At 38.0% G+C, this 27509-nt stretch overlaps 1 protein-coding gene across 8 annotated transcripts in view; it reads left to right on the forward strand.

The window, feature by feature from the left end:
- ana3 (anastral spindle 3) overlaps window positions 1–27509 on the forward strand; it is a 63381-nt gene that overhangs the window by 15517 nt on the left and 20355 nt on the right. For all 8 annotated transcript variants that reach the window (XM_034984692.2, XM_069509550.1, XM_069509551.1 and 5 more), the window contains 12 exons: window positions 150–294; window positions 732–881; window positions 1148–1269; window positions 2347–2567; window positions 3273–3409; window positions 4090–4302; window positions 5494–5737; window positions 6142–6314; window positions 7115–7387; window positions 18594–18814; window positions 20374–20518; window positions 21640–21770. In XM_034984692.2, the coding sequence (XP_034840583.1) occupies window positions 150–294; window positions 732–881; window positions 1148–1269; window positions 2347–2567; window positions 3273–3409; window positions 4090–4302; window positions 5494–5737; window positions 6142–6314; window positions 7115–7387; window positions 18594–18814; window positions 20374–20518; window positions 21640–21770 (2175 nt within the window). The remainder of the gene's footprint in view (window positions 1–149; window positions 295–731; window positions 882–1147; window positions 1270–2346; window positions 2568–3272; window positions 3410–4089; window positions 4303–5493; window positions 5738–6141; window positions 6315–7114; window positions 7388–18593; window positions 18815–20373; window positions 20519–21639; window positions 21771–27509) is intronic.

Here is a 27509-nt window from a genome sequence, read left to right on the forward strand (position 1 = left end):
TGTATTTCTATTGCCGCTATAACAACAAAAAATATGCATTTTAAAATAGCGGCCTTGAAAATTAAAAAATAATTAAAAAGTGTTATTTCTTGTACGAGGGTACGGAACCCTTCGTGTGCGCGTCCTACTCGCACTTGACCGATTTTTAGGTGGAAAGCAGCTCGTCAGAAATAATGCTGTACTTGCTCCGCGGCAGGATGGTCCTGAGCGAAACTTGCTGGTGGCGCCTGCTCGCGAGCCTCCTACCTGTTTTGCCACTTCTGCACGTTTATGCTGAACACGATACACAATTGGGTAAGTATAGAATAGATCGCAGTGCCCAGTAAAACCTACTGTGGTTTTTGTGGCACTGAATGTACCAAAAATAATGCCATGTACAAGTTTAGTAAATGAAATTTTTAAAAAGTTTATCTATGTGAAACATAATATGACGATGCGTATTGGCAGGGCACATAGTTCGGAAAACCGATAGACGTCGGAGTCCCAAGGTGCTGGAGGTCTCTTCTCTCACCGGAAAGCGCAGGGTTGGAAGACTCCCCTACTAGGTGAACGGACGACATCATGCGAGTCGCAGGGAGTGGCGTGCGGAAGTCCCTACAAGAGACCTATGTGCAGCAGTGGACGTCTATCGGGTGATGATGATGATACTTAACGTATTCGCCTAACAATTGTCAAAAACCGCATCATTCTAGCCTAGAAGTATATTTCATGTAATTTTTTTCTTTGTTCAGGAAAAGCAATCTGCAAGTCTCTCGAACCAGACATAGTGGAGTGTATGGGGGTGCCTCAGTCGGAAATGATCGCGGGGCTGGTGCGACTGCTGTTCGTCAACTGCGCCGCTGTGACGTTGGACGCCGTACATTCTCTCTGCCTGTTGCTGGGCAAGTTTACCTGAACATTATACCATGTCTTAGATAATGTTCATAAAATCCCGGCGAACTAAATTTAGGACCGATGTATAGATTTACCAAAAAAACTGACCAAGTGCGAGTCGGACTCGCGCACCGAGAGTTCCATACTCCACACTCATAATACATTATGGATGGACATAGGATTCTATCCCGAAAAGTAAAAGATCTCCCACAGAATTAAAACATAGATTTTTTGTTTGAAGTAATTCTATATTTAATGATACTGTTTTCTGCAGATGATAGCAAATATTTGCCTCCTCGAGAATCTCTGCGTGCTGACATCATGCTAAATGCATTGAGAAGAGTTGATATACAAGAGTTCAATGTTGACCAATCTAGTTCGCCAAAGAATACCCAAGTAAGTTCCAATATTCTGTTTCTATGTTTAAAAACGCATAATATGGACAGTACGCGGCCGGAAATAATGTACATCGGCCTTTAGAATGACATTTCGGCTTTGCAAAGCGTTATCTCTGTCACTCATACCTATATGACGTTTTGTCGATCTTAACGGCACGGGGGCAACGCTCTATAAATCTGCTATCTCCTTCTCGATGTTCATTACTTTCGGCAGCGTACTGTATCTGATAACAATTTGTGTGATTCAGCAGATCAGGACGACTATATCATGGATTTCATTAATTAGGATTCCGTACCTCAAAAGGAAAAACAGAACCCTTGTAGGATCACTTTGTTGTCTGTCTTTCTGTCCGTCAAGAAACGTACTTCCCGTTGACCTAGAACCATGACATTTGGTAGGTAGGTAGGTCTTATAGCACACGTAAGGGGAAAAATCAGAAAACCTTGAATGTGTGGAAAAAAATGTGTTCATGAACAAATAATTAGTATTTTCAACTTTGAAAGTAAGATAACTATATCAAGTGAGGTATCACCTGTACATTCTAAAAAAGGATTTTCATTTCTTTTTATGCATTATAGTTTTTGATTTATCGTGCAAAATGTACAAAAAATTCGACTGCAGTACGGAACTCTCGGTGCGCGAGTCTGACTCGCACTTGACCGGTTTTTGAATTGAGGAAACCTATTATTCTATTTAGGTACCAAAACGGTAAAAAGGAACCCTTAGGCTCATGACTAAGATGTGTAAGGTAAACCGCACTTTGGATGCGACTTTACGTATGTATCGTGGAAACTGAATGTAAATACTGAATGTGAATACTGGTCGTACGAATTGAGTGTATACACTGAATACATTTTTCTCTAAAATTGTGCGTGGGACTGAGTTACTTTTATACACGGCATAATACTATTGTCAATCGAATGTTTGAGAAGAGCAGCTGTCGAGTTTCTTGCGGACTTTTCGCGGTAGGAAAGGCATTCTGAACCAGTGGTAGATTGATGATTCAAAATTACTTGTAAAACTTAATTTGAAAAAAAATCTTTCTGTTTCTTTAATGTAATTTTTTGTTTCTAGACATCAGGCCTCATTCAAATATTAGATGTACTGAAACAAGATTTGGTTCTTGACGAAGATACTTTGGAGTATGTGACGCAGAACCGTCCCACTCAGCCAACTTTGGAGCCGGCCCTGCGACGCAGTACATTGCAACAGCTTGCAGTTATGTTGCGGCAACAGGAACTTCACGAAACCTTCTTACAATATGACGGCTTGAAACTGATCGTCACTTTACTCAGGTAATTTTGGTATTACTCTCCAGACGTCAGGCCTCATTCATATATCCTGAAACAAGACTTGGTTCTTGACGAAGATATTTTGGAGTATGTGACGCAGAACTGTCCCATTCAGCCAACTTTGGAGCCAGCCCTGCGACGCAGTACATTGCAACACCTTGCAGTTATGTTGCGGCAACAGGAACTTCAGGTATCCTTCTTACAATGTGACGGCTTGATACTGATCGTCACTTTACTCAGGTATTAGCATTTAGGCAAATATTGGTAAAATTTATATTACAAAAAACTGATCAAGTGCGAGTAGGACTCACAAACGAGGGGTTCCGTACCGTCGTACAAGATATAACACTTTTATGTGCAACACTGCAAGTTAATGATAGACAGCGCCATCTAATTTGATTTAGTAATTTAATCAAGATCACAGTTTTTGGATTTTTCTTTAGTTGTGTATAAGACCTACCTACCTGCCAAATTTCATGATTCTAGGTCAATGGGAAGTGCCCTATAGGTTTTCTCGACAGACACGACAGACAGACCGACAGACAACGGCAATTTGTAATTATTTAAAGTCATGCCATTCTCTTCAAGAGAAGGAAATGTTCTTACACTAGCCTCAATATATTTACAACAATACAATTTTTTTATTGTTTGTAGGTACAGTTTTGTATTGTACACATTAGTATGTTTTTGAGTATACTTTATTTTTAGGTTATCTCTGATGGTGGATGATTACTTGGCCTTCCCCGAATGCGCGATTAGCTGTGTGTCAGTCTTGAACAGCATCTGTTTTGTGAGCCGCCACACTTTGGCCAAGATATCTGATCTGCCTTTACTGTTACTGAGAGGTTGGTAAAGTATAGAGCATCCCTACTTTCCTACTAATATTAAGATGTGTGTCGTGTTTTGGTTTATCCTTTAATCACGCCGCAACGGTGCAACGAATCGATGTAATTTTTTTCATGATATAGTTAAATACCTGGAAAGTAACCTATGTCACACAGGTTACTTTTTATCCTGAAAAAGTACAGTTCCCACAGGTGACAGGATTATTCATACTGTGACCCAAAATACGTCACAGCTACTATACAATATGGTGTCAAATATCCTTTCACATCTCTGGTGTCTTTGTGGCCATATGATTCTTTTACTAATTTGCCATTTTGATCATGTAATCTAGTCTTATCATAAAACCAGGATCAAAAAGATTGTCATTTTAGACCATTTTTCCAAAATTTCGCAATTTTAGACTTGCCTTTACACAAATACAAAAATAAAGTATCCTGCTGAAAAAGCATACAATTAGACAGTCGAAGATTATGTAAATGATAAGAGTGCGTGGATTTGATAGCTCGCTGCTGCAATGCGCGGGACTGCAATAAAGTAAATCGAACTTTTCAAAAGAGCAACCGCCGTGTTCTTGCCGGCCGGTAGGAAAGACATTCCGTACCAGTAGTACATGCATTTGAAGATCCAAAAGTACTTGTAAAAGTTAATTGAAAAAAGAAAAGAAACATCTTATTTCCAGTGATTTTAGTGTTTCCTGCAAATGACAATACAGTATTGATGGCGGCTCAAGTGTTATCGTTAGTAGCGTGGGCGGGGTTCGCCCTGCAGGAGTTGGACGCTAGTCGGCGGCGAGTTCCCGCGTTACCCCTCAGCGTAACCCAGAGGACATCCCTTCCGTTCACGGTCAATAGTTATTGGACCACGAGCCCTAATACTGAACACTCATCTGTTGGTAAGTTGTTGGATCGTTTTATTACTTTTTAAAGGATTTTTTGTCAAATGTAAACAATAGCTTCTCACTATATGTTTTACGGTTCCGTTCGTCCGAATGAAAAACCCTTAGGTATATGATTAGTTGTGTTTGTCTTTTCGTCTTTCACAGCCAATTTACTCCGAATCTACTGAACGGATTAAGTAAGATGCACACGAATTTCTGCGACTCAAACACAGGTTTACAACGTACATAAATGAATTTTAAATATGGGGCCACTTTTGGGCGATAAATCAGGAAAATTAAATGAAATTTACTTGGCCGCACTATACTCTTATCCACGGCGAGAAGTTAGTATAGGTCTTTCTCTGTCACGTAATCTAATCTAATACAAATGACGAAAACAAAAAGCCAGCGGGCGCATGAACGATGAAAGAGCCTATAGTTTTCCGTACCAACTTCCGTCCGAAACAATCGTTTGTGATTGGTTGGTCACTCTTAATTGTTAACGCCCACTGACTTTTTGTCTTGAGCCCTATATACAGTGCGACAAGGCTCTCTTGGCACTTGAATGACATTGACAGGGGGGCGCTGTTGGAGAACAAAGGCTTAGAATATTCAAACAAGAACAAAGGGGAAACTTGACGGAAATGTTAGTTCCGATTTCCGCCACGCGCCAAGATAGCCTTGTCGCACTGTATTTACTTCTCTGTGTAGATAGAGTATAACAGCTACCTAAATTCAGTACTCCGGCTAGACTTGCTCCCCTTCCAGGATTTATAATCATAATGTTATATACAGAGTGGCTGCTAAGCGAGGAGTTGTGGAGGAATGCGATTCGCGTCATCTGGGTGCTGGGTATGCGGTGGAGGTGTCAAGCTTCTACCGCAGTTCCTTATTCTTATCGCCAACGTCGCCGCCTTGTTCCGTTTGACTGACTTGGTCGCACTAGCATAAATTCAATATTCTGGCTAGATTTAGTCCCCTTCTCGGTTTCATAATCAATGGCTGTTCAGCAAGAGAAGGAAAGCGACTCGCATTAGCAGGTGGTTGGTGTACCATACAGGTGCCAAGCTTCTGCGCACTTCCACACCCTTGTCGCCAATTTTAAGACCCATTTGTATGAGTTTGCACTATGAGCTGCCTAAGCTGTCAGTATTCCGGCTGTATTTGTTCCCCTTCCAGGATTCATAATAATAATGTTATACATAGAGTGGCTGCTAAGCGAAGAGTTGTGGAGGAATGCAATTCGCGTGCGGTGGTGGTGGGTGTGCGGTGGAGGAGTCAAGCTTCTGCGTACGTCCACATCCCTATCGCCAGTGTCGCCGCCTCCTTTGATTGAGTTGACATCTCTAAGATCTGCCTATCTTCAGTACTCCTGCTCCAAACATTTGCTGGCATTAGAGAATGCAACTACACACGCGCAAGTCCACAGAGCATTGCATTTGTTGGAGAGGTAACTATGCCTAACCTTTCGATTATTTTCTAACTTTCTTTTCTTTCTTAGTATGTTCGCTCTCAGGGCGAAAGTTGACCAATTTCCTCTTTGATGGTGCAGCAAGCGCGTGCTTGTAGGATGGCATTAAATACCTTGATTTGCCTTTGCCTTGATTTTTTTAAAAGAGATTGAAGACAAAAATCTATTTAGTTTTCTTTTATTCGCATTTTACCTAATTATTATTATTCAAAACGAGAAATGTTCCATTTTTCACTTTACTCTTCTCAGAGAAGATTTTTTAAATAAAACAAGTGATGTGTCTGAACGATTGAATCTTCATACAGAAGGAAAAAATTATTATAATGGTATATTTTTTCTTCCTAATTCGTATCTTACCAAACTTGTTTTACATATTTCTTTAGCTACACACATCTGATACAAATATCACCAGCCAATGCTAAAGAACTGGGGAGTCTGCCGTGGCAGCACACCAAAAGGTTCCTGAATGCTCCGCCGGCTTCTTCCCGCGATACTGCTCTGTTGATTTCATTGCTACAGTTTATCGTCGCGTATATTGACAATGTTCCAAAAGGAGGTAAGTTCAGACAAATATGTCTTACTTTGATACTAGTTTAAGATAAGGCTAGTCAAAGGCAAGAAAGAAAAGAAAGAAGAAACGTTTATTTCTTAAATTGTGCCACACATCACATCTTATAACTAAGAGTAACGAATACTAATGGTAGTGAAGTTTTTTTAAATAATTATAGTGAGCAAGCGGAGTCACCTGATGTTAAGTTATAAGTCCATGAACATTAGTAGCACCAAAGGAATCCCCCCATGCATTGCCGACTTTTCAGGAATTTGTTGATCCGCCACTTGAATAACCCCATGTTGAAATCCATTGATATATTACAGATATGTATATTATTAAGTTTAATATATGGTAAGGTTTTATACAAGGGCTTACAATGTATGTTAAGTGCTAAAAACATTGCGATATTTTGCCGCTAAAGATAAACCGCAAAACCACAAAACCGCGTACGTTCAGAACACACATTGATAACTTTTGGCCAGTTATAAATATATCTACGTATCATAAAATTCGTCGATTATGTAATACTAGCTGATAGCCGCGACTTCGTACGCGTGGATTTAGGTTTTAAAAATCCCGTGGGAACTCTTTGATTTTCCGGGATAAAAAGTAGCCTATGTCCTTCCCCGGGGTGCAAGCTATTCCTGAACCAAATTTCGTCAAAATCGGTGGAACGGTTGAGCCGTGAAAAGCTAGCAGACAGACAGACAGACAGACACACTTTCGCATTTATAATATTAGTAAGTAGTATGGATTTAGGTAATAACATTAAAATATAGTTCTATAATTATGTATGTTTGTAGAAAGCAATACGATGTTATGGATCAAGTCATCCTTCATCGGTAATGACGCCACCATCATATCTCTGTTGAGCCGAGATCGTCTCTACCCGCAACAAACACTGCAAGAAGACATAGAACTAACTCAGCTACGGATACACATAGTAAAAGTACTTGTAAGATGTATCTTATATGTTGAACACCAAGGCGACTATAGTTGCAGTAAGATGGAAAGTTTGTTGAAGATTTTGCTTACCTGTTTGGAAAGGATCGACTTGAAAAATTTTCATGTTTTAGGTAAGCCAATTATTTTCTCTGGTTTTTACCGAATTTAATTTTAAAACGTGATTTGTGATGCTCGCATTGAGCATTGATCCTGTCAATACTCTTAGTACTACGAGTTTGCACATCTTTGCAGCGTTAATTGATTTCGATTATCGAAATATGTACTATATAGATAGAGCAAATCGGACTTTAATTTCCTTGTAAAATAAATTCGAAATAAGAATTAACAATTTTTATTTCGAATAATTTCAGAGGGCGCTGGTTTTAGATAGAATAATATGTACAAATCTAATCTTTAAAACAAGGCAGTTTAGGTCAATTGACTATAGTATGTTGTTTCAATATATTGTTTCGTGCTTGCAATTAATATGTATACTTTATGTATTATATTATATTTTCTCTTAAGTAATCTTAAACACCCCCCCCCCCCCCCCCCCCCCCCCCCCCGTAGGACGTCCGCCTTCTAATCTGAGGTCGGGGGTTCGATCCCGAGCACGTACCACTAACTTTTCGAAGTTACGTGCGTTTTAATAAATTAAATATCACTTGCTTTAATGGTGAAGGAAAACATCGTGAGGAAACCTGCATGCCTGAGAGTTCTCCATATTGTTTCTCAAAGGCGGGTGAAGTCTACCAATCCGCACATGGCCAGCGTGGTAGACTATGGCCAAAACCCCTCTCAGAGAGGGAGACCCGTGCTCTGTAGTGAGCCGGTAATGGGTTGATCATGATGATGATGAATCTAAATTTAATATGACAAATCACACTCATCAACATAATATTGTGGGCGGTTATGTTAATCGTAGCCAGAAATATTTTAACATAATGTTTCTGAATCACGGAAAACCGTGACTTGCAAATGTTAATATTTATTTACATTTTAACATTAGTCATTTTAGAGTTACCTACCTCTTCACATCAGTGGACTAAGACCATCGGCGGCCTTGGGAAGCGTTACTGAATGAAGTCCTCTATTTTTTTAATGTTTCTTTTTTGTATGTTTTTTTGGTAGGTATACTACCTATAGGTCCCAAATAGACGCAACTAAAGAAAGTCAACTGAAAATCAGCAATCAGACGTAGAATAATATTGCAAGCGAAGCGAGCGTGATTTTTTTAATGTAATTTTACAGAAACAATTATTCATAGGGACCGATAATAAGACCTTGAGTAAGTTTGCATCGCTTGGACTCTGCGACAATGTGCCTTGAGCCTTATAATATTGTTTCTCAAATACATCATTAGGTTATAACATAAACAAAGCAGTTCGTGAAACGCAATTCCTTTTGAATGATGCAGAAGTCAAGATTTAACTATTGTCTCTTTAGTGTGCAATAAATATAAATAAATTGAATTCTATGAGCATATTTGAAATAAAATGAATTAAAACAAATTTAAATTATCTTAGACTGTTAATGTAGTGGGGTTATGTATTAGTATTGAGTAGCAGTAATAAACGGGACATAGAACAGCTCACACGTGTTTGATTTACACATCTATCCACTCTACGGAACCTCCAACGACAACATCACATGGCGACCGTGACAGCGAGCGGACTTTTGCACGGGGAGTAGCGGCCGCTCGCACCGCGATAGCAACACGTGTCGGGAATAACATTAAAATAATTACAAAAATGGGACCAAAGTGCTCCAAGTGTGTATGCGAGAACAAAGAGGTGATATCACAAAATGGAGACTCCAACATGGACCACCCCATGTACACAAACAATATAATGATGGCAGCAATATTGGCGATATGCAGCGTAGCAGCTATTTTTATAGGAGTTGCTAAATACAGACAATGCCACAGGAACTGGATTAATGAAGGAGTGAGAGCGGACTTTATAAGGAGGCTGCAGGAGCGGATGTCTACGAGAGGAGATCGAGAGGAGAGTCGAGTATAATGTGTGACAATTAAAGTGATGTGCGCGTAAAGTGCGGAAAGTGCGTAAAGTGCGGGAAGTGCGGTGAGAAAATGAACAGTATAGATTTATTGTAAAAACTATTGAGAAAATGGACAGTGTATAGACTTAATGGAAAAACATTTAAGTAATATAAATAGTGAATTAGAGTACTTAAGAGTAAGCATTAGGAAATTAGGACCAGATAGGAGGCTAGAGGAAATAGGATTAAGCAAGGTAAGAAAAGCGTTAGAAATATACGAAAATTATAAAACATTTATCACGCAATTAAATGAAAAGGATTTAGAATATTCATCATTAGTCATACAAAAACTGTGTGAAAACATTGAGGAAACTTTTCTTAAAATATTAAGCTATGATAAGTCATCAGTCGAAAAAATGACTGGTAAGCAAGAGAATATAGAACAGTCATCATTCGAAAAAATGGATAACTTCGACCTAAAAACGGCGAGTACTTTAATCCCGGTAATGGATGGTAAACAAGAGAATATAGAACAGATAATAGACAGCATCGAAATGTATAGCAGTTATCTAAAAGGTCAGGACAGCAAGGGGTTGCTAATTTCTTTTATATTAAAAACTAGACTATCAAAAGCCGCGAAATTAAAACTTAATTCCGAATATTCCACTATTGACAATTTGCTATCAGACATGAAAAAATATTTGCTTACAAAAAAGTCTGCCAATTCATTGCTGTCCCAAATAAACAATTTAACACAGAACAATATGTCTATTAGCGCTTATGGTGAAAAGCTGGAGGAGCTCTTTATAGGCCTCACCATATCACAAGCCGAAGAAAATCAGAAGGCACGTGATATATTGAGACCTATAAACGAGAAACTAGCAATAAAGAGGTTTGCGGATGGCCTTCGTAACCGAAGGCTGAGCACCATAATATCAGCCAGGAATTACAGCGAGTTGAAAGACGCAGTACGCGCAGCGGAGGATGAGGAGCTGGCCACCGCCGGGACATCGTCCAACAACGGGGTCTACTCATATTCGCAAGGCCGGAATCAGTCATTTCGTTACCCCAGGTACAGTCGGGGACGTCGAAACTTCCACCGTACGAGTGGCCCTCACCGAGGCGCATATCAGCCCACACCACAGGTAAGGAGAGGTTATTATAACTATAATTATCGTGCTAGGACCACACCTACGAGGTACTACAACCAGTCCAGATACCCAAGAAATAACACCAGGTTTTATAGAGGCAACTCAAATAATAATCACCGTCAGGGAAATGCTTACGTCACAGCGTCTGAGCAAAAGGAGGAGCAAGATATAAATTTAGCAGAGTTTTTTCGAGCCTAATTATGCTTTAGTATGTGAAGGGTTAGATTTCATATATTTGTTTATCGGTAATCGGAAATGCAAATTTTTATTGGACACAGGGGCATCTTTATCTATCATAAATAGTCAGATTATTCAAAATCAAGTAAAAAAGTATCAAAGTACTACAGTTATAAAAGGTATAGGTGGAAAAATACAGTCGACATGCTTAGCGTATGTTCCACTACAGTCAGCAAACGGTTTCATATTTCGCCACAAGTTATACCTATTCGATAACGTTCCATGCGGAGCGGATGGAATTATCGGGCTAGACTTTCTCAGAACTTATAATGCAAACATAGACTTGCCTACGAACAGACTTACGTTACAATTTAATTATTATGAAACATGTACCTTAAGAATATGTAAGTCTACTAGCAAAACCGTAGAGTCGGACGAATACTTAACTATTCCATCACGTAGCGAGTCAATTCATTATTTGAGTGTTAGTAAAAGCTTATATAAAGATTGTGTTATACATCCGAAACAATTACATGAAAACGTATTTCTGGCAGGTTGTATCGTAAAGCCGAATAGAGGTAAAATACCAGTAAAAATAATGAATACGGATGAAAAGCCTATAAAAATACTTAAATCGAGTATTATTCAATCGGGAAACATTGACTATTTAGAAAACTATAACCTATGTTCATTTAGCGAATCTCAAAAACATGTTAGCCGTGTTAAAAAATTATTAGCAGAATTGAAATTGGACCATTTAGACCCCACCGCGAAAAAATCGCTTCAAATAATACTCAGACATATTTTTCTTAGAAGGTGACAAGCTAGGTGTATCGAACGTTGTAGAACAGTCGATTATGGTGAAACCCGACACCAAACCCGTGTATACAAAACCTTATCGCTTGCCACAGGCATCGAAGCAAGAAATTAATAAACAAGTACAACGTATGCTCGATGACGACATAATAGAACCATCTAATAGCGAATGGAATAGCCCAATATTACTGGTGCCTAAAAAGTCAGAAAACGGGAAAAAATGGCGTTTAGTGATAGATTATAGGAAGGTTAATGAGTCAATTCAGGACGATAAGTTTCCTTTACCAAATATAATGGACATCTTAGATTCACTTTCAGGGTGTATTTATTTCACTCATTTGGATTTGTATCAAGGATTTTATCAGGTCAGTTTAAACCCCGAGAGTAGGGATATTACCAGTTTTGCCACGAGTACTGGGCAATACAGAATGAAGCGTCTAGCCATGGGTTTAAAAATTAGTCCTAATGCATTCTCTAGAGTTATGTCAATAGCAATGTCAGGATTAACCTTCGAAAAGTGTTTTATTTACTGCGATGATCTAATAGTATTTGGGAGAAACAGGGAAACTCACAATAAAAATTTAATAAGTATATTTGAACGGCTCAGAAAAATGAACCTTAAGCTTAACCCACTTAAGTGCGAATTTATGAAAACACAGTTACTATATTTAGGTCACGTGGTGTCAGCTGAGGGTGTTCTACCCGATCCAGAAAAAGTAAGAGTGCTACAACACTACCCGATACCTACAAATTCAGACGAGGTTAGACGATTTGTAGCGTTTTGCAATTATTATAGAAAATTCATTCCACATTTTTCTGAAATCACCTTACCATTAAATAAATTATGCCGGAAAAATGCAATATTTCATGGTCACAAGAATGTCAAAATAGTTTCGAAATATTGAAAAATAAATTAATTACACCCCCCATTTTGCAATACCCAGATTTTTCTGATAATAACACTTTCGTTCTTCAAACTGACGCGTCAGGCATAGCTATCGGTTCAGTTTTGTGTAATAAAGATTTAAAACCCGTAGCCTACGCTAGTAGACCTCTAAATAAAGCGGAATTAAACTATCCAATAATTCAAAAAGAGCTTTTGGCGATAGTTTGGAGTATAAAACATTTTAGACCATACCTATACGGTAAGCAATTTATCATTAAAACCGACCATAAACCTCTAATTTATTTATTTGGCATGAAAGATCCGTCAACAAGACTTTTAAAATTCAGATTGCAGTTAGAGGAGTACGACTTTAAAATTGAGTATGTAAAAGGCAGTGATAACGTCGCAGACGCTCTGAGTAGGGTGACCATAAGTTCGGAAGAATTAAAATCATTGAATAGTAAAGTTAGCTTAGTAATGACAAGAGCTCAGAAAGCTAGATTAGATAAAGAGGAGTTGAATAGGAAGGTAGACATGAGGGATCCTTGTATACCTGTCGAATCAAGGTCTGGCCAACCAAGAGTCGCAGAGATACTAAGGAAACCGAGTGATTACGTAGAATTGAAATTTATGTTAGGAAGTAAATTGAGTAAGAGGAAATTATCATATGAAAGAGAATGTTTAGCATATGAGGAGTCAACTCAGTCTATCTACATAAACCTCAATTATATGTCGCATTTTACGCGAGTCGAATTTGCGAATTTATTGAGCGTATTTTGTAGTGAATTGAATATTAAAAATTTATGTATAATTAGAGATGACAGAAATGTAGAGTTCATAAAACAGTTAATAAATGAGATAAAAAGTAGAGAAAAATGGTCCGGACCGCAGATAAATATATTAAAAGGAGTAAAACGAGTCCATAATGAGGAAGAAAAGATATGCATACTACATGATTATCACTTACTACCTACGAGTGGCCATGCGGGTGTACAACGCATGATCAGCAACATCAAAGGTAAGTACTTCTGGCCAGGGCTAGAATCCGATGTACGGAGATACGTAAGTAAGTGCGGCAAATGCCAAACTAATAAGTATTCTAGAAATATAGTAGAGCCGATGGTCGTGACGACGACAGCGTCGAAAGCTTTCGAAAAAGTATATTTAGATATCATAGGTCCTTTAGATAAAGATATAGATGGTAATGTTTATATTTTAAGTTTACAATGCGAGCTAAGTAAATACGTCGAGGCGTACCCTTTGCAGCGTAAAGATACAGTAAGTGTGGCAAGAGCCTTTGTTAATAACTTCGTGTTACGTTACGGGCTACCCAAAATTGTCGCGAGTGACAAAGGCGGCGAATTTCAGTCAGAAACGATGAAAGAGGTATGTAAGCTACTTCAAATTGAAAAAATAAATTCTACAGCTTATCACCATGAGTCGATAGGCTCCTTAGAAAACACTCATAAGCATCTCGCTGCATATTTGCGAACATTATGTGACGGACATCCAGAAACTTGGAGTCAGTGGCTTCAGTTCTGGTGTTTCTCATTCAATACTACTGTCCATACACAGACTAAGTATACACCGTACGAACTCGTATTTGGCAATAGTTGTAGTTTACCTAGTAATTTAAGAAGTAATGTAGTAGAGCCACTATACAGCCAAGATAATTATGCACTTGAGCTTAAGTATAGGCTACAGTTAGCATCTAAGGAAGCGCATAAAAATTTAGTTTTAAGCAAATTAAAAAGGAAACATGTATGGGACAAAAAGTGTAATCCCATTCAGTATCAGAAAGATGATTTAATCTTGATCAAAAATGAAACAGGTAAAAAACTGGATAAGCTATACGATGGACCCTATACAGTGTTAAGTGAAGATGGACCTAATGTTACAGTGCAAAACGGTAAAAATGTCGAGACTGTCCATAAAAATAGGACAAAACCATATGTCACCTAGTATTAGTGTTTAGCTCATGTTTCTTTACTTATGAATACGCGAGGTACCTACGCTTGTTATTATTAGTATATTATTATTGTAGTCTGGTAGGTAACTACCTAACATTGTATCATAAGTGCCTAATGGTTTTATATTTCATTACGATGACATGTATGTACCATCGTATTGTACCTACTAAGTACATTATATTTTAAATTGTAACTTACCTATAAGATTGTGAATGTTTCGAACAGCTTATTTCTATGTGTCAGGTAATAAGGAAATCAAACAAGTTTATATTAAATAATTTTTATATTATCAAAAAAAAAAAATTGTATTACAACATTTTTTTTTCAAAACCACCCCGGTGATGTAGTGGGGTTATGTATTAGTATTGAGTAGCAGTAATAAACGGGACATAGAACAGCTCACACGTGTTTGATTTACACATCTATCCACTCTACGGAACCTCCAACGACAACATCACATTAATCAGTACCCTTATTATAAATGCGAAAATGTGTTTGTTTGTTGGTTTATTGGTTTGTTGGTTTATTCTTCAATCACGGTGCAACGGATTGACGTGATTTTTTGCATGGGTATAGATAAAGACCTGGAGAGTGACATATGCTACTTTTTATCCCGGAAAATCAAAAAGTTCCCATGGGATTTTTAAAAAACCTAATTCCACGTGGACGAAGTCGCGGGCATCAAAGTCAAAGTCAAGTCAAAGTCAAATGATTTATTCAAAATAGGTAATAAATTACTCTTATTGATTGTCTGGTATAGTGTTAGATTTGTAAGATGATATAGTGGTGATAATTATAACGCAAACTTAAAACTAAAGCTACGAGGGTTCCAAACGCGCCCAGGTCTGAGAAGAGCCCACAACAAACTCAGCCGGGTATTCTTTTTATTATCACCACTTTACAAATTTATTGAAACTTATTAGAACTATCACAAAGTCGTTAAGCAACTCATTCCCAAGCTTGCTTATCATTTAAATAATCCTTTACATTGTAATAGGATTTTTCAATTAGTTTACGTTTTATGAAAACTTTGAACTTGTTGAGAGACATCTCCAATATGTCTTCTGGAAGCTTATTATAGAAACGTATGGAATTACGAGCAAATGAATTGCTAACTTTACTGAGCCTAGAGGCGGGAATTACAAGTTTATTTTTATTTCTAGTATTTATATTATGACAGTCACTTTTTTTTTTAAATTTATTTATGTTTTTATGTACGTACAGTAAATTTTCAAAAATATATTGATTATGCACTGTCATAATTTTAACTTCCCTAAATTTAGTTCTCAGCGACTCTCGTGGCCCCATACTGTATATGGCTCGAACAGCCCTTTTCTGCAGCACAAAAATAGAATTAATATCAGCAGCATTACCCCATAATAATATACCATATGACATAATGCTGTGAAAGTAACTAAAATATACTAGTCTCGCAGTTTCTATGTCTGTCAACTGGCGAATCTTTTTTACCGCATATGCGGCAGAACTAAGTCTGTTCGATAAGTTATTTATATGAGAGCCCCATTGAAGTTTTGCATCTAACGTTATTCCAAGAAAAATAGCGGTATCCACTAAATCTAATTCCTCATTATTAAGTTGCACAGTGGTTTTCACCTGCTTAACATTTGGTAAAGTGAATTTAATACACTTTGTCTTTTTCCCGTTGAGAAGCAGGTTATTAGCTTCGAACCACTGTACTAACTTGGTGAGAGAATTGTTTACTTCATCAAAAGTTTTAAGTATCGATTGATTTTAAATAAAAGTGATGTATCATCAGCAAACAAGACTATCCCGTAATTGTCCTTAGCGAGGTAAGGAAGGTCATTGATGTAAATAAGGAACAGAAAAGGTCCTAAGATGGAACCTTGTGGCACCCCCATTTTTACAACGGATCCGGGAGATCGCTTTCCATTCACGTCTACCCTTTGTATTCTATCATTTAGGTAAGAACTCATCAATTCCAATGCTGCACCCCTAATTCCATAATGGTGCAATTTCGCGACCAATGTTTCATGATCAACGCAGTCGAAAGCCTTGGATAAATCACATAAAACGCCAAGCGCATCACGTGATTCCTCCCAGGCTTCAAATATATTTAGTATTAACTCAACACCAGCATCGGTTGTTGAGCGACCCCGTGTAAAACCAAACTGTTTGGTGTGAAATAAATCATTAATGTTGAAAAAATTAAGCAGTTGAGTTAAAATTATTTTTTCAAAGATTTTACTAAAAGTGGGTAGTACAGATATCGGTCTGAAGTTAGTGGGGTCACTAGTACTACCTGATTTAAATAATGGAATTATTTTACTATGTTTCATTAAGTCTGGAAACTCACCACAGTCAACACAATTATTGAATATTAATGCTAACTCGGGTGCAACAATATCAATTAATGATTTCACAACGTTAACGGAAATGCCCCACAGATCATTTGTTTTCTTATTATTAATTAATTTAAAAGCTTTGATAACGTCAGAGCAACTAACGTGACTGAATTCAAACATTTTATTACATTCAGGCACGTTATCCTCCAATAGTGAGAGAGCGGCGGCTGCTGAAGAGTTCAATGATTTTGTAGTAGAAACAGGAATATCTGTAAAGAAGGTCTCGAAAACGGTTGCAACCTCGGGGTCTGACGTAATCAACTTGTCATGATATTTTAGTTCAAAATTACAAGTTTTATGTGTCACTCTTCCTGTTTCTTCGTTAACTATTTTCCAGGTAGTTTTTACTACATTGGAGCTGTTTTTAATTTTTGCCTGGATATATTTTGACTTGGCTGCAATGCAATCTCTCTTAAACTTTTTGGAAAACAGTTGAACGTACTGCTTGAATTCGTCACCAGTATCATATTGTCGCTCCGCATACAATTCATATAGTTTTTGTCTACTTTTATGTAGTTCTACTGTTGCCCATTCACTAAAAACTTTTGCATCAGTAGTCAAGACCGATTTACTGGTGAATATTGAGTTAAATATAGTATTGAATATATTAAAAAATGTATTATACATTTCATCAGGACTAAACCCATTTGACAAAAATGGAAGGTGTTTTATAAGGCTTAGTCTCATATTCTCAATTCGGTCAGACGTTACTGGTACAAAGGTTATTCAACTAGTACTCAATATGTATACTTATCCTGGCGTCAGTATGTATACGTATCAGTGGCGTGCATACGTATTCAAGCCTGGGTATACAATTAGATATGACCCTATTTAGTCATAGTGAAAAATAAGCATTGAGTTATTAGGACTAGGGTCACTAGGGTAAGCAGTGCATTTATGCCTCTATGACCTGCACGCCACTGCCTGGCATCCATGTTTTTGATTTCTTTCTGCTCTTATTACGATGTCAGTGCGAAATCACTCGCCATCTGTTTCGCATCACATGTTGAAAATACTTACATGTCCTCGCTAATTGCATTAGCTACTTGACTGTATTATGCAATATATGTTTCCGACACAATTAATATTGCTAACATAAATCTAACACTAGGTTTTAGATTTCTCTGTTTTTTCTATTTATATAGTGGTAAGGAAAGGCGGTACCTAACTTATTTTCATTTTTAGGGTTCCGTACCTCAAAAGAAAAACGGAACCCTTATAGGATCACTTTGTTGTCTGTCTGTCTATCTGTCCGTCTGTCTGTCTGTCACGAAACCTACAGGGTACTTCCCGTTGACCTAGAATCATGAAATTTGGCTGGTAGGTAGGGCTTATATCAGACATTAGGGGAAAAATCTGAAAACCGTAAATTTGTGGCCACATCACAAGAAAAAAAATTAAAATGTGTTTCGAACAAATATTGCTATTTTCGACATTCAAAGTAAGATTGCTATACCAAGTGGGGTATCATATGAAAGGGCTTTACTTGTACATTCTAAACCAGATTTTTATTTATTTTTATACATAATAGTTTTTGATTTAACGTACAAAATGTCGATAAAATACGATTGTACTACGGAACCCTCAGTGGGCGAGTCTGACTCGCACTTGGCCGGTTTTTTTCTTTATGTGCTACAATGGTTTCCGACAATGTCTATCCATATTAATCCGTATCCATTATCCATCCATACTAATATTATAAATGCGAAAGTGTGTCTGTCTGTCTGCTAGCTTTTCACGGCCCATTCGCTTAAACAATTTTGACAAAATTTGGCACAAAGATAGCTTGCAGCCCGGGGAAGGACAGGCTACTTTTTATCCCGAAAAATCAAAGAGTTACGCGGATGAAGTCGCGGGTATCATCTAGTAAGGAATAACGGGGAATAACCAAAGACTAAATAAACAATACTATTGTTTCCGACTTGTATGACTAACATCAAGACAATTTCCAGGATATCTCAACGAGTTGATACGCTGCATAAGATACGCAATACATTCTCGGTATTGCAAGTTATCAGAGGATTCGCTAATCCAAAGCTTGAAGGTGATGACGTATGCGTTGAGCGGATGCGCGTCCGGCGCGGGGCGGAAAGGGCAGGCGTGCAGATTGGACGCTATGCTCTCTTTGTTGGCTTTGTTGAGACAGATCCGTGATGATTCTGTGCCAGTTCAGGTATGTTCCATGTAAGGCTTTCTTTATACCTGACCACAAGGTTCCCTTATCTAGAGCTTGAAGGCTTTAAGAGACTGCGTCAGTACAAGTACATCTCATTAAAGCCACACGCGTATTCCCAAGATTAATGATGGAAGGAAAAATTGCAGACAAAAGAGTTCTCCAGGTCGTCAAAAACACAAATGGTTGGACGATATAACGAGGTTGACAGGGCTTAGTTACCCGAAATTCAAAGAAGCGGCTTTAGGTAGACAGCTTTTCTCGTAATGACTATCAAATTTTTTTCTAAGAGTGTAATGATATCATCTAAATGTAGTGCTACCCGCTAAATCTAGTTTTTTGCGGGGAGCTAATGTAAGAGACAGCAATACATTTCGACCAATTATTTTAAAGTTTAATTTAGAGATTACGTGCAACAGAACTAGTCACATCGTATTAGGTACATCTAGCCCCCAATTGCAGCTTTTGCGCATAATGTATCCAAGATTTTAATGGTTTCTTTTTTTAGTCTATATATATAAAAGGAATAGCTGACTGACTGTCTGACTGACTGGCTGACTGACTGACAAATCTATCAACGCACAGCTCATACTACTTGACGGATCGGGCTAAAATTTGGCATGCAGAAAGCTATTATGACGTAGACATCCACTAAGAAAGGTTTTTTTAAATTCAACCCCTAAGGAGGAAAAATAGGGGTTTGAAATTTGTGGAGTCCACGCGGACGAAGACGCAGGAATAAGCTAGTGATGTTAAATTTAAAAAAACCTATCCTTTATTGAGATATTGATGTTATTTCTATTTACCAATTTCACGCAGACCTGGATAACAGCTAGTATGTACTCAATAAACAACTATTCGTCGAGTGTCATGTAAGTGCGTAGGTACATACTTTATCACTACCCACATTATAATCATTACCCATATAATAAATGCGAAAGTGTGTTTTTTTGTTGGTTTATTGGTTTGTTGGTTTGTCCTTCAATACCGTCGCAACGGAGCAACGGATTGACGTGAATTTTTGCATGTTCATGTATAAATGATGAAAGTAAACATAACTTTAAAATGAAAAATAAATCTTATCTTAATTACAGCACTATGGTACACTAGCTGATACCCGCGACTTCGTCAGCGTGGCTTTAGGTTTTTAAATCTCCAGTGGGAACTCTGGTTTTTCGGGATAAAAAATAGCCTATGCTACTCTTCACGTCTATAATTATACCCACGCAAAAATTTAAGTCGATACGTTGCTCAGTTGCGGTGTGATTGAAGGACAAACCAACAAACAAACACACTATCGCATTTTATTAAATGGGTATGTAGTGATGATTATTGACATGAGATTTTCTATCTTCTTAATATATAAAACACAAAAAATGTTTCTACCTATGTTCATTATAGACTTTGAAACCATCCAAACCGATGTGCCTCAAATCAGTTTCATTAGAAAGACAATAATGCGAAGATTGTTTTTTTAGTGTAGTAGCACACGCCGGGTATCCGCTAGTATACTGTAAATATTGTTATTCCTGGAAGGCATTTTATTTTCCTGCCAATAGAGATGGAGCGAGGTATGGGACGGCAGCGTAGTTCGCGCTGTAGTCAGATGCAGTACCGGCAATGGCACGGAACTGCGCGCCACCGCTTTGCACATCATGGCCGCCCTTGCCCAGTACACGCAACTAATGCCACAGTTGATGCAATGTAAGTTTAAAAGTATTCAATCAATCATTTAGCCTGTTTGCGTCCACTGCTGGACATAGGCCTTCCCAAGAACACGCCACCACACACAATCCTCCGCCTTCCTCATCCACTCCCCGCTACCTTCTTAAGGTCGTCAGTCCAGCGGGTTGGAGGTCATCCCACGCTGTGCTTGCTGATACGTGGTCTCCACTCCAGAACACGTCTGCCCCATCTGCCCACTGCCACTTCAGCTGGCTAATTCGTTGAGCTATGTCTGTCACTCTGGTTCTCCTACGGATTTCCTCGTTACGGATTTTGTCCCTCAGAGAGATACCCAAGGATCTGGACAAGGCCGACTGTCAGTGTCCACGTTTCAGCGCCATACATCATCACAGGTAGGACACACTAAAAGTATTATGTTATCGAATTACTAGATGATGATGATGAGATGTGAAGTCGTGATGATAAAAAGAGAAGAATACCCGGCTGAGTATGTTGTGGGCTCTTCACAGACTTGGGCGCGTTTGGAACCCTCGTAGCTTTGAAGTGTAGTAAGAGGCTAGTGTAAAGGTAATAATTCTTACAAATTCAACAATTATTATTGACACTGAAAAAGTGTACAATGGTACCCAATTTCAATAACTGTTTTAACTTTGATGCCCGCGACTTTATCCGCGTGGATTTAAGTTCTTAAAATTCCCGTGGGAACTCTTCGATTTTCCGGGACCATGCAATGCAAGCAGATGCAAACTATCTCTGCACTTTTCGTCTTAACCAGCTAAACGGATGGGCCGTGAAATACTAAAGTGTCTGTCTAGCTGTGTGTCTGTCTGTCTGTCTGTCACACACTTTCGCATAATTATAATAATATTAAGTCTTCTAAATCTAAATATATAAAAGGAAAAGGTGACTGACTGATCTATCAACGCACAGCTCAAACTACTGGACGGATTGGACTGAAATTTGGCATGCAGGTAGCTATTATGACGTAGGCATCCTGACGACGTAGACGTAGGTAATAAGGGTTTGATATTTGTTGTACAGTCCACGCGAACGAAGTCACAGGAATAAACTAGTATAATTATAAAAGAAGAGTTCTTCGTTCAAGGGATAGGGACAATATATGAATTGAATCTGGCCAGGTGTTCCGAAGGAGTCGTTGGTGCAGCACGGAATGGAAGTCTTCTTCCAAGAAGGCGAGGCCAACGTAGTTCGTTCCGCGGCTGCTGCTTTATTGACCACCCTTACTGCTCGAACCTCTTCTCATACGCAGGTCAGTAACAGAAGTTTATTGATTTTGTTATATTATTTGGTGTATTTGTGCGGTTTAATAAATATTCTTCGTTGGTTTCATTGAAATCAGTACCCATATTATAAATGCGAAAGTGTGTTTGTTTGTTGGTTTGGCCTTTAATCACGTCGTAACAGAGCAACCGATATTGACGTGATTTTTGCATGGGTATAGTTAAAGACCTGGAGAGTGACATAGGCTACTTTTTATCCCGGAAAATCAAAGAGTTCCCACGGGATTTTTAAAAACCTAAATCTACGCGTACGAAGTGCATCAGATAGCTTTAAATATTTCAATAATGAACCAAAAGCTTAAGTAACTCCTGCTTCTATACAAATATTTCAATAGTTGGTTTGTCGCGTCTTGGGGCGTGGCACTGGATGTGGCGTTGGATCGCTTGATTCGCTTGTCAATACAATTATTAAAAACTAAATATCACACAGCTGTAACTGTTGTGACGCAATCAAAACGGAAATATAAAAATTAAATTAAAAACAAAAACCGGCCAAGTGCGTGGCGGGCCACGCGCAGTATAGGGTTCCGTAGTCACAATCCTCGAAAAACAGATATAAATCCTTAACCTGTGAACCCAACTTAGCCATGATAGTTTTCATTTAAAATTGATTATATATACTACTGCTGTGAATTTTTACACGTTCCTATATACTACCATTTGGCTGATAGAGGCGGGGGGGGGGGGGGGGGCACACACACACTTGACTCTAATAAAAATTAGCACTTTAAAACATCATATTTTACAAACGGATCTAGAAATCGAAAAATCATGTTCCCACACCCACAGTATTTTTAAAAGACCTATTCAACGATACCCCACACTATGGGGTAGACGAGAAAAAAAAATTCATCCCCACTTTAAAAAAATATTTATCAAAATTTTATTTCACCACTTTGTCGGCGTGATTAATATTTATACCCATGCCAAATTACAGATTTCTAGCACTAATAGTCTCTGAGATTAACCGAGGACGGACGGACAGACAGACGGACGGACATGGCGAAACTATAAGGGTTCCTTGTTTACTACGGAACCCTAAAAACCGGACTTGTGTGGGTTGAACTCGCACACGAATGGTCAATTTTTAATTTTTTGTGATGTAATCATAAATTCATGGTTTTCGGATTTTTTCCTTTACTTGTGCTTTAAGGCAATGGCTACCTACCAAATTTCATGATTCTAGGCAACAGGAATTAACCTATAGATTTTAATTCCCCCGAATTGACGGACACGACACACAGACAGACAACGAAGTGATTCTATATAAGGGTTCCTTTCTTCCTTTTGAGGTACGGTACCCTAAAAATTATAAAACTCTAAATTTCAAATGCTCTACATAATGACTATAACTAGTTACTATTAAATATAGGTATATAATTATATTTTAGCATTTTCCTGTAATTAATAATTTTTATGACCATCATAAAACTTATAAACAGGAAAATGCTCATTTTTTTGCGTTCTTAATACAAAGCATCTCGCTCTAGGGTATATCCCACCCGTAAATTTTGGTTGAAATAACTTGCTGCATCGTACGACCACGTGCTAGCGAAGAGAACACTCTAAAGTTAGTAACAGGAAAACGTATTTAAAATTATTTAGAAATTCCCTTCAAATGTAGGTAAAACTTTTTGAAGTTTTTTGTGCCTCTGATAGGTTTGCAGTCAAATACATCATGATCAACCCATGACCCGCGTTATCATGATATCAAATATGAATGACAGTAAAAAAAATCAGTAATTTAGGAACGGCATACATTTATATACCCAACACTAGAAAAACAATCATCAACGTTTATCATTACAACTATAAAATGGTGTGCTATAATGATCTATAAATTATAGTAACCGCAGTTGTACGTGCATCAAATATTGAGGACCACCTACGTGGTTCACGATGATAGCTATATTTAGGTCTGGGTGCGTCAGAAGTAATAAAAATGTATGTTCAATCATACGTGCTATCCAGCCTTTTCCTGCAAATTTTCTTTTATCATTGATCCACCTGATGGATCAATATTGTAATAATACAAAAAATAAAGGGTGTGCTGAACAAACTAGTTCTTGGTCCGATCACCAGTTCAGATTTCGACTGCAGCGGTCATTGATTTTGCAATGACCAGAGCCTGCAGCGATTTGTCGATTTTGCGCCGAACATGTCCAGCATATCTACCATAATATCATAATCTTCTTGAATCAAGGAGTCGTATTTGTTTGGCATTTCTCAGGTTTGAGTCAGACTTTGAGCTATATGACAGAGACGCGCGAAGGCCACACGTGACACTCTCGCTCATGTTTCCATATATTTCTATACAAAGCAGTCGCGTAGAACTGTCACCTCCCAAGTGTCACGTACCACGGTCGCACCTGCCTTAATATTTAAAAAAAAAACAGTTTGTACCTAATGTTGTTTACAATTGACACTGATTTGTTAGCTTGCTTACTTCTGTGTCTAACTAAATCAAATTATTATCTCGCTTCTACACACACACATCTGTTTTATAAATGTGCGTTATAGATATTTAAGTTACCTACTACCGATCGCGATAGCAATAGGTTCCTATCCGTAATGTAATACAAAATCGTGATCTCTATTCTCAGTTTTGCTTATTGGAAAAACCCACGTAAAAATAGTTATGTTAATAAACATTGTTTTACAAGCACACTACAATATAATTGAAAACCGATTCGCTCATGAGTGTTAACAATACTCATTATATTTTATTACTTTACATTGTTCACATATGAAAATAGTCGATTGTAGGAACTTAACTGATAATCAAATAGCAATATGCAACTACGGTAATAACACTCGTGTACCTATTAAGTTTTTGCACTTGTATGTGGAATCATAAAATTAATGTCGGTGTCGTTGGTAGAGTCTATAAATGTTAATGAAAACATTTTAATTTCATTTTGAAACTTGCATAGAATTAGGTAGTGGTTTTCCTTATCCACACTTTCTTACAAATAAACGCAAAAGTAACTCTGTCTGTCTGTTTGTTACCTTTTTACAGCTCAACCGCTGAAACGGTAATGACGAAATTTGGTAGGCACATAGATAACCTGCTTCTCAGAGACACATGGGTACTTTGTATCCCGGAAAATCAAAGCGTCCCCGCGGGATTTTAAGAATCTTTTAATCATCCAAAAATATGTCGATCTACAGACAAATCTGTAGGTCTGGCAGCCCTGTGAACAATGTGCCGCCTGTCAACACCGCGTAGACTGCCGCATCGCTTCCCGCTAAGCCAAAAGTCGTGGCCGGGCCGTTAACCCCCGTTCCCACTTGTCGTTTGTTTGATGTTCCAGTAGCAGAACATTTTTATATTAAGCTATTCACAATTGTCGGAAACAGATTTTGTGTCAAAATGTACTGCCACTGGAACATCAAGCGAACGACGAACAAAAACGACAAACGGCAAGTTTGATCGGGGGGTTACACGGGTATTTGAGACTCTTTGTTTTGGATTATGACATTCTTCAAACAAAGTGTACCAAAGTCAAATCTCTGTTCATATGTGTGGCAGTTATGAACACAAATTCTTTAACATATAAAAGGACTGAAATAATAGCTTTTATTTCAGAGTCCACAATGTTTAACTAAATCAATTTGCATCATAAAAAATCTCTCAACCCTGAGTGCCTCGCGGCAAAGGTCTCCTCCAACTCTCGCCTTTGCTTACGGTCCTGTGCCACCCTTCTTCAGTATGGACGAGTTGTTAGTGTCAGCTCGTCCTCCTAACGTCTTTAATGCCAACCCGTGTTTCCACTCCCACCATCAAGAGCGAGCGAAGCGAGCTCGGGACTTGGGGCACTCCGACTCGGAACGGTTAGGTTAGAAGGGGATCGCGGGGTCTGTAAGACCCCGCCATCCCCTTCGTGGGTTATTTCTTTTTTTACCACCCAGAAAAAAGGAGCCCCTCCTCCGCTCCGTCGACGGGCCCCGGTCGACGAGAAGAGACCACCACTATGGTGGGGGGTCTCTCTCATCCCCCCGCTTCCACCATCAAGAGCAAGCGAAGCGAGCTCGGGACTTGGGGCACTCCGACTCGGAACGGTTAGGTTAGAAGAGGATGGCGGGGTCTGAGACCCCGCCATCCCCTTCGTGGGTTATTTCTTTTTTTCGCACCCAGAAAAAAGGAGCCCCATGATATTATTGCTGCGTTGCATAGGGGTTTGCATATGTATGCAAACGTATGACTTTTTGTGTGTTTTTTGTTAATTAGTTATTTTATCAAATAATAAATTTATCATCTATTTTTTTGTAAAATCGCGAATAAACAAATTATTTGGTGAAATAATAAATTTTTAAATGATATTTTAACATTTAGTAAATTTGGAAAGTTAAACATTTGTGAATAGAATATTTGTCAAATGATCTTTTGTAAAATGATATGTTTGCGGTATACGACGTTTGTGATTTGATTAGTTTTTCAAAAGTTTTTGGTGAACTGATAATTTGTCATACGTTTTTTGTCATTCATTAGTGAACCATGATCATAACTTTCGTTTTGTTTTCATTCGTTTTTCAAATGAGCTGCATACAATTGCCAGCTCTTGTATCATAGTTTCGATTCGTCTACTGACATAATATAAGCGTAGCTTATTGCATTGCAGGATCTAAACATTTGAGTTTTAGCATTCTATGTTTTCTCAATTACATAGATCTCCACTATAAATGGTTTTTCAGAAATTCAAATCGAGCGAAGCCGGGGCGGGGCAGCTAGTACGCTTTAACATTTTTGGAATAGCAGTAATAGAGTTTGCGATAAAAATACCTCTGCAATCGGTTTAAGAGATTAAACATCGCGATTGCGATAACTGTCCGGCAGCGGTGGAATGCGTAATTTGTTTCTTATTACTTATTCTTGTTTTGGAATACAATGCATGTTATAAGAACGTTTCTACACTGCAGTTGAATTCTAAATGTAAATCAATTATCTTAGAATTTCCACCAGTAACTTTAATTAGGAGCATTAAAAAATAAGTGTAACAAGATAAAGGAATGAATAAAGGAATGACCCAAAAGTAAGATATTACAAAATATTTACATTTTTATGTCAGAATAGTGTATAAATTTTAATTAGTGTTCAAACAATGTACCGATCTCTCTTTCTTCTTCATCACAAAATATAGTAAATGGTCAAGCATTTGTCAAATGGATAAGGTATAGGATTCCGCTGTCATATCAGTTGCAACTTCTTTTCATGAACTGAAATATCTAAGTATATAAAAGGAAAAGGTGACTGACTGACTGACTGACTGATCTATTAACGTACAGCTCAAACTACTGGACGGATCGGGCTGGAATTTGGCATGCAGATAGCAATTATGACGTAGGCATCCGCTAAGAAAGGATTTTTGAAAATTCAACCCCTAAAGGCTTAAAGTTTGTGTAGTCCACGCGGACGAAGTCGCGAGCATAAGCTAGTTCTATAATATTGAATATATTATAGTATATAATATTGAATAAATTATTTTTTCAAAAACTGTGTAAAATAAAATCACACAGTGATTGTAAATATCTATTCAACGAATTGTCACTCGAGAGATTGGTCTCCGCTGCGCTCCGACCTCTGCAGAGACCAAAATTTATTTTCTCAATCTCTCGTTTTTCATGTTCAGGTGGTACTTACCATGAAAATCAATATTTTACATTTCATTTCATTTATTTATTTGCTTTCATGTACATTTGATGGTGGG

Source organism: Maniola hyperantus, chromosome 3 (genome assembly GCF_902806685.2).
Source record: "Maniola hyperantus chromosome 3, iAphHyp1.2, whole genome shotgun sequence".
NCBI classification, from domain to species: Eukaryota; Metazoa; Arthropoda; class Insecta; order Lepidoptera; family Nymphalidae; genus Maniola; species Maniola hyperantus.